This window comes from Antrostomus carolinensis, unplaced genomic scaffold (assembly GCF_000700745.2).
Source record: "Antrostomus carolinensis isolate BGI_N321 unplaced genomic scaffold, ASM70074v2 scaffold11970, whole genome shotgun sequence".
Classification (NCBI taxonomy): domain Eukaryota; kingdom Metazoa; phylum Chordata; class Aves; order Caprimulgiformes; family Caprimulgidae; genus Antrostomus; species Antrostomus carolinensis.
This window is the reverse complement of record NW_010290637.1, coordinates 17,009-25,473: the sequence shown is the minus strand read 5'-3', so window position 1 is coordinate 25,473 and position 8,465 is coordinate 17,009. Positions and strand designations below refer to the sequence as shown.

General features: G+C 38.9%; 1 protein-coding gene across 1 annotated transcript in view; it reads left to right on the top strand.

Moving 5' to 3' along the window:
- LOC104529600 (R3H domain-containing protein 1) overlaps positions 1–8,465 on the top strand; it is a 53,470-nt gene that overhangs the window by 34,269 nt on the left and 10,736 nt on the right. Inside the window, 4 exon segments of the mRNA XM_010173949.1 lie at positions 1,580–1,840; positions 2,835–2,955; positions 7,749–7,903; positions 8,400–8,464. Coding sequence (XP_010172251.1) covers positions 1,580–1,840; positions 2,835–2,955; positions 7,749–7,903; positions 8,400–8,464 — 602 coding nt within the window.

Below are 8,465 nucleotides of genomic sequence, written 5' to 3'. Positions count from 1 at the left end.
AGTAGCTTAAGTAACAGTGAAAGGGTTTGATGGTTCGGTTCATAATCCAAACGCACCACATCTGTAGTTAGTACCAGGAAGGTTTTCTTTATCCATTTATTGGTAATACCAGGTTTCAGTGGTTAATCATAGAATCATAGACTGGTTTGGGTTGGAAGAGACCTTAAAGCTCATCCAGTTCCAACCCCCCTGCCATCAGCAGGGACACCTTCCACTAGAAGGTGTGGTTTTACTATACATATGCTTTTACTATACTATACTATGCTTTTACTATACATATCACTGCAGGACAAACTGGCCAGATCAGAATTTACTCATATTAGTAGTGTAACAGAAATAAATGTGTATTGCTTGGGTTTATCCTTTGGATATTTTTAGAAATAATATTAACTCGTAATTAAATATCAGTGTCTCCTCTCCAATCTAGGTATTAGGAAAAGCAGAATGTAAAATCCAATGTAGAAAAGTGTTGTATTTGCTTTAATATAGGCATCATTAAAGAATGAAATGCCAAAGGCAAAGTTACACTGTTGATCTAATGAAAACAGGGCTTTTTAAGCAGTAAAGGTATTCTAAGTGAAGTTTTAGGTGCAAATTCATATTTCTGGTGGTAATTAAGAATATATTTAGCCTGAAAACTGTAAAATTTCATCATAAAATGTGAACACAGCTAATCAGTAAGACACAGAGTTTGCACTTCTCTTTCTTGATTAACTCCTGGCTTCTTCAGAATGATCTAAGAGATGATCAAGTGCCCTCAAAATATTCTTAATGTTCCTCCATGTTTGGAGAGTCCACTTTTGAAGTATGAACGAAATCTTCCTGTTAAGCAAAAAAATACAATCCTAGTGATCACTTCTGATTTCCAGGTTGTTGATAATTTGATGCTCAATTGCTTGTAAAGGAAAGGAGCTTGTGGTTACAGTAATAGAAGTTTCAATTTTCACAGGACTCCTGCAGAGCTCAGTGCAATCAGTATCATAGTTTCAGATGATAATGAAATACAGACAGTAGAATACATTTCTTGTGGCTGTTACTCAATGTCAGGCTAAAAACCCCTAATCCTTACATGTAGTATAATAGCAAGTTAGAGAAATGTACCTTGTTATTCAGGATTAGAGCCTCGTGAACTTGAACTCTTAACACCAAGAATTACTTCAGCAATACTAATGCCTTCTGCTGTTTTAACTGGGGTTAGATGTTTTCACTCAAGCTTTGGAGTCTGATCAGAAAATGTTAGTGAGACAAATTCTGATTTTATTTTTGACAATTGAATTCTTACACTAAGTAGATAGAGGCAGATGTAATCCAAAAATCAAATATTTGCAGTGAAATGAGTGAAATCTCTGAGTGTGGATGTTCACTCCTGCTGTCGGCCCTGAAGATAATTTCCTGCTGTGTTCCATCTTGTTCTTTCCTGGTGTTCTTTGGCTGATGTTGCTCATGTACAGTAATTTGAGACAGGCATATCTAGAACTTACTAAGATAGTTAGCTTTTTTAATTCATTTTTTTTTTCTTGAATGTACATTTGTGAATGTCATTTTTTAATTTATTTATTTTTTTTTTAAACTATTACAGCAAGACAACCTAGGATCACAATTTAGCCATATGAGTCTTGCCCGCCAGCCACCTGCTGATCCAGCTGAACCTCATACTGCTATGTTCCAGTCCACTGTGGTCCTCCAGCCCCCACAGCAGCCTGGATATATCATCGCAGCTGCTCCACCTCCACCACCCTCTGGCCAACCAGTTTCTGCTCCAGGCTACTCGACATCCAGCCACCCTGTCAGCCAGCCGGTACTCCAGCAGCAGGGATACATGCAGCAGCCTGTGCCACAGGTACAGTGGCTCTGTTTCCATCCTCCCAAGAGCTGTGTTTAAGAACTGATCATGCTGTTCTTTTAATGAGTTTTAAACACACTTTTTTTTAATGAGTTTTAAGCCCCACACTTTTTCTATGGTGTGGGGCTCCCTGCTAAATTGCAGCTCTGTGCATTTATTCTGGGGTTGGGTGATTTTTCTGGATTACGTGCTTTGAAATGAATGACTTCCGTTTAATTGAGGACCAATAATCACTCAGGTTTTCCTATTTACCTGTAGCTGGTAAAACTCATGTTCTCCATAGTTTTCTAGTGTCTCAGATGTTTCTTTGTGGAAACTTGGAATTGCTACTTCTGTAGTGAGAGTAGAAGAAATCTGCTGTTATAGAGGGAATTTATATAGAATCATAGAATCATAGAATGGTTTGGAAGGGACCTTAAAGCTCATCCAGTTCCAACCCCCCTGCCATCAGCAGGGACACCTTCCACTAGACCAGGTTGCTCAAAGCCCCATCCAGCCTGGCCTTCAACACTTCCAGGGAGGGGGCATCCACAACTTCATTGGGCAACCTGTTCCAGTGTCTGACCACCCTCACAGTGAAGAATTTCTTCCTAATATCTCATCTAAACCTCCCCTCTTTCATTTTAAACCCATTTCCTCTTGTTTTGTCATTAACTGCCCTTATGAAAAGTCCCTCCCCAGCTTTCTTGTAGCCCCTTCAGGTACTGGGAGGCCGCTATAAGATCTCCCCAGAGCCTTCTCTTTTCCAGGCTGAACAGCCCCAACTCTCTCAGCCTGTCCTCATAGGAGAGGTGCTCCAGCCCTAGGAAGTATAATAGTATAGTATAAGTATTACTTCGTATAGTATAAGTATTATTTAATTGCTAAATATTTAATTAGTTGCACCTTTCCAAAAGTTTTGCATCTTTCATCATGTGATTTTGCATTTTGATGTCTGCCTTCTATAAACTTGCAGGTAGTGAATCTCTCTTGAACTGCTGTTTGTTTTCAGATGCCAGCTTGTTACTGTACCCCCAATCAGTATCCGCACTCCAGCCAACAATACCGACCTGTTTCTGTCCATTACAACACGCAGCAAAACCAACCATTGGCGCAGCCTGCTCAGCAGACAGGTTTGTTGAACTTCTTCAGCACTTCATTAGAACACCTCATGTGCATTTTCTCCTAGTTTTGCTTTTTAACCTTATTTTGCTGTGTGATTTCAAATAAAGTAGAAGTTCAAATATGGGGATACAAAGTCTAACTAACCTAAGGTGGAAAAATTCGTGTCAATTGTTCATGAAACTTGAGATTTGAGCCATGACTAGGAGTGGCTCGTGCTGTCATTTTAATTATAGGATAATAGTTGCAAAGTAAGATGAATTACTACTTGTAAATGACATAACATTGCAGAGATGTATCTTAACTGAAAGTTCTAAACAAAAGATACTAATTTTAGATGTTGTGGCATGAAAAGACTGCTAAGCAGAAGATACTGGTCATACTGTTTTAATTTGTCTTAGTGTCTTATGATTAAAGGTATCTGGGCATTGAGTAGAATACGGAATGAGACTTAAGTGGTTAGAATTAGTTTTGTGCTCCTCCTATTTTTAGTAAAGACTTTTCTGCTGCTTCTGAATTACCCCTCTATGAATGTTATCAAGCTGTATCTGTCTCCTTTCTTTCCTGTTATCTTCTTTTCCTTAAAAACTGTAACTGTAGCTACCATTATGTTGATAATCTGTGCTTAAAAATGTTGTTATGACTTCTTCAGTGAGATTTGGATTCCTGACACAAACTTACTTCTGAGTAATATCTTGACTCACAGTCAAAACTTTGAGAAGCAACTAGTGATGTTTGGAGGCAGAGATGCTTAAAAAATCAGGCTCTTGTACTATGTCTTAGTTGAATACATTAGACTTAGTGTCCCTTTTGAGTTTCCTTCAGGAAGAAGGAATTTTTCTTTCCTTCTCCCGCCCCCATCTATGTGTTGCCCTACAGAAATAGGATGAAAGATTGGCTTTTACAAATATTAACTGGAGTTCTTTATAGCTGTTCTATGAAGTAGCTTGTAAGAGGGATGGCTCCCTCTCCTCCAGTTCTTCTAGGAAGTGCTCCAATAGCAGCAACTCTTGAAGTTCTTACTCAGGGTTCAGTTCACAAATTTATGTGGGATTATTTCATTGCAGAATCATCATCAAGCTGTGATGCCCACTTATGGCAGGGTTCTCAGGTCACTTGAAAACACTGTTAGTACCTCCTTACTGCAAAATAGGTCACCACTTTCACTCTTCAGCACTGAAAGTACATTGACATTTTTCAAAGGAAAACATTCCAGTTTTGCCACTTATTTTATCCCCTGGTGTTAAGGCTGCGTTATCCAGCTGTATCACACGACCTGCTTTCCTCCCTCAGAATTTTTAATACCTAGGCTACTTAACAGCAAAAAGTCTGAGGCTCGACTGGGGTAACTTCCCCACTGATGGGAACACCCTATGGGAGTAGCACGCAGCCTCTCTAAATTGGAGAGAGCCCAGTGCAGGCGTGTAGCTACACAAAACAATCTGCATTTGAAAGCACAGGGTGACGGTGCATCAGCACCAGGATGCAAAGGGCGGAATCGGTTGCCATAAGGTAAGTAAGTTTTTCTTGGATGTTTTCAGCTCTTTTTTAACTGAATTTCATTGCCTGTAAAAAGCATCAGCAGCCAGAATCTCCCTCTGTGTCCTAGAAGAAATAAGAAGGCTCTGCAGACAGCTGCTTTCCTACTTTGATAATGGACATTGTACCTGTAGCCCTGATGTCAAGTGATCACGTTTTAAGTAGTGAAGGAGTGGTCCAGCCAATAATTCCATTCAATCCCGTTTGATTACTTGGAGTTTACTAGCACTAATGGTAGAGAGAAGTATTTTACTAGCAACTGCAGAATTAATGTCTAACTCAAAATCTCCAGACTGCTACCTACCCATTTCTGGCTCTTGTTTACGGCTTCACAGGCAAATTTCAGTCAGGCTTTCTAGAGATGGAAGGTTCCACGTCATGTTTTCTGTTCTGTAAACTGCTCATGAGGTGGTGTATTTCAAAATTATCTCTTGTAGATTTATTTAAACCTTAAATATTTGTATTAAGTTGACGCAAAGCTACATCCAAAATGGTTGATGCTCATTGGCGACGGCTGTTTCTGAGCTAGAAGGCAGCACGTTGCTTGGCTAATATGGCAACGTGTCTGCTCAAAAATAAGAATTAACACATCTTGTATTACATAAAAGCTGTGGGGTTTATTCATCTTATAAAGTGGTTACTAACTGTGAAATAACTTTCCAAACACAAATTTAGATAAAAGATGAGAGCATGGCAACTGAAACCACTTTTGGTTTAATGTTAAGGAGTGGCCTGGCTTTATTTGTGAGCTGTTGGATTCGGGGCCGTAACACTGTCTGAGAGGTTTACATTTCTCACAGTGAACCGGTCTCTTTTTCAGCTGCTTCCTGGCTTCTGTTTTAAAGTGGTCTCAGGTGAGATATTTAGGGGGTTCACTTCTAATTAAAATGCTTTGGTTGCCCAAAACATATTGGGAGAAGAAAACTCTCTTTAAGAAAAAGGCATCTGTGATTGCCGTGATAAGGAGGGCCCAGCTACCGGGAGACCTAACTACAGGTTGATTAAAAACCTTACCTGAGCTGCAATTGCTGACGTGGGAACACCGGCTGAACTTCAGCTAGCTTCTGCTTCACAGCAGCCACTGATAACACTGGAGTTGTAATAGTTCTCATCAAGCTGTACTCGTAGCTTGTTAACTAAGCGATTGTACTTGCTTTTCTGTTCTTGAATAAAGGCTTTTCTCACTCTTCATGTGTTATTCAGAAAATTTATTTCTATATCCTGTAAGTTGACTTTTCTTATATTAACACTGATTTATTTTTAATTATGTAAATATTAAGCAACATGCTTCTTTTTTCTTTTAATCTACTGTTTCAGAGTATTTCTGTGTAATGAGACAATCTGCTATGGCAGGTGTGGGTTTTCTGCTGAGTGCTGCGTTTCTGTCAGACCACTCTCTATACAGAGGTGAAATTGTGAAGCTAAAAATAGAGCATTCTTTGGAACGCTGTGGGAACCTTCTTGGCAGTGCATTTACATTGTTCCAGTTCTCTCTGCTTGCAAAATCGATCGTGTCTGTCTCTGGCAGTGCCAGAAAAGCTGAAAAATATTCACGGTTGCGTTGCAGTTTCTGGGAAACGAGGGGTTTAGATTGCAGATGTGCCGATCGGGTCTGTCAGACGCCGCAGCTTCACATTCCGCTGCTTTGGGTCATTTTGTAACAAAGCACATTTAAGCATTTTGTTTATTACAGATACGAGATGGGTTTTTGTGCACAGCTCAAATTTAAGAGTTACTATAAGTTGTTATTAGCAATCCTGACTCCAGCATGTGTTGTTCTGAAGTTTTGTATGGTACTCTGAAGATATTTAGAGCGTGTTGTTTCTAATGAATAGCTCTCGTGGTTCAACAAACCGGACCTTCCTTTGAATTTTCTGAAACAATATTTTATTATATTAACAGTTTTTTTTAGTCCTTGTTGTTGCAATTTCTGCAATTTCTTCAGCTGAGTGTTACTTCACAATGTTCATTGTACCCTGTATGTATGTAATCAATGAACATTGGTGGGTTTTGTTTACCAAAAAAGTGTTTTCTGTTAACAGAATTATTTTCAATACTTTGCAGTTTTTTAAACACAGTTTTGAAAAAATCCAAATGAGTTTTTGCAGCTATAATTGCTTTATTATAGTTCCATACCAAGGTAGGGAGTGTGGGGAATACCAAGGTCAGGAGAATGTGACTGTGTCCAAGTTAAATACAGACTCTTCTTGCCGTCAGTGCATCTTGACAAGCCCGGTTCCGTTATTCTGGAGCGGTAACTGGCTTTGTCTCAGAAACACTGACAGTTTGAGTTTTTTGCTGATGTGGTGAGTAGCACATACCTGTAGAGCAGAATATGACAAACAGAACTTTACTTGTGTTCTGCATGTGTTTTGATTGTGGCAGTAGATACCTACTATACACTTTAGGAAAAAAAAAGAAAAAGAGAAAGAAAGAAGGCATGAGTTATGGTTGGACCTAATAAACACACAGATTTCCTGTTTGGCACTCATGCTTAGTTTTTTTGGGGGGTTGTTTTTTTTTTTAGGGCTTGGGGGGCTTTTTTTAGGCCATTTTTGAAAGATAACAGAAGATACTAGTTTAAGCAATAATTAATTGTAGAGGGGTGAATGTGAACATCTTCCCCCCCCTCCCCCCCCCAAGGTAACTTTGAATATAAAATATCTTCCACTGTATACGAACATGGCTTGTACCTGGAAGATTTTTCTCAGTTCCCAGTTGCTTTTATCATTTCAGAATTAAGGAATTGCCCTGTTTAAAAAGATTTGCACACAAGCCTTACATGAATTTTCTTGGAAGTGTGATTCAGTTTTGACTCATAGTCAAGATGTTCTCATCCCTAGGGCTCCCGAGGTACTAGTAGGATTCAGCATAACTAGAACTGCAAAACTAAAGTACCTGGAATGGCCGTGTTCATAATAATAGACAATTGGTTTTGGTATTGTCTAGCATGCTTTGTTCAAATGCTTTCAGCTTTCACCTAGCAAATCAAAGTGTTAATGCATGTAACTCAGAGTGTAAATAAATACTGCAAGCATGTGAGAGCAGCACTGCAAACAGTATGTATAGTATTTCATGCTGGATCCAATTGAGTAATTGTTAATTTTAATGTTGCCTTCCTTTTATATGCATGATTAGTTCAACTCTTACAAAGCTGCCAGATTTAAAAAGCCATTGGAAAATGCTACACATACATTTTCACATAGGCAACTGTGTATAAGGTGTGTTCATTATTTCAAAATAAGATTTAAATGTATAATTTCAGGTTACCAGGTTTTGCCTAACCAGCAGCAAAACTACCAGGGTTTAGTTGGAGTTCAGCAGTCTCAGAGTCAAAATCTAGTCAGTGGCCAACACAACAATGTTGGGAATCAAATTCAAGGTGTGATTGTTCCATATCCTTCAGTGCCATCTTATCAGGTGGGTAATTTATTCATAACTTTCCAATCAGTCTTCTGTGTGATTGATTTTTAAATTTTTTTTTTAAAGTGTGTTGCTTTGTCAATGGTAGAAAGCTGCAGACAGTTGTCAGGTGATTTGGGGGACAGAAATTAAAAAACAAACAAGCAAAAAACCACAATGGAAGTGAGAAGAAAATCTGTCACAAGTGTACAAATTCTAGTCCTGTTGAGTGCCAAGTGCTGTGTTAACTGTGATGCAGAAGATGGGGAAGAAAGAACTCACAAGATTTCCCTCCCTGCACTGCTTTCTGTTGTAGATAAAATCTCTTCTGTTAATTTAAGGAGTTCCTTGGAACTAACATATTGTTATCACTAGTCTTCTGGATTCACAGAACTCAGTAGATCTTTCAATTCCTGTTATTTTTAAAAAAAGCTCTAATACAAACTAGGTGATGGTCAAGAGGCAGAAGAAACATTGTCTGCAGAAGAAAATCTTGATGTGTTCTCCATTCTAGGTTTCGGTGCCTCAAGGTTCCCAAGCAGTGCCCCAGCAGACGTATCAACAGCCCGTTATAATTCCT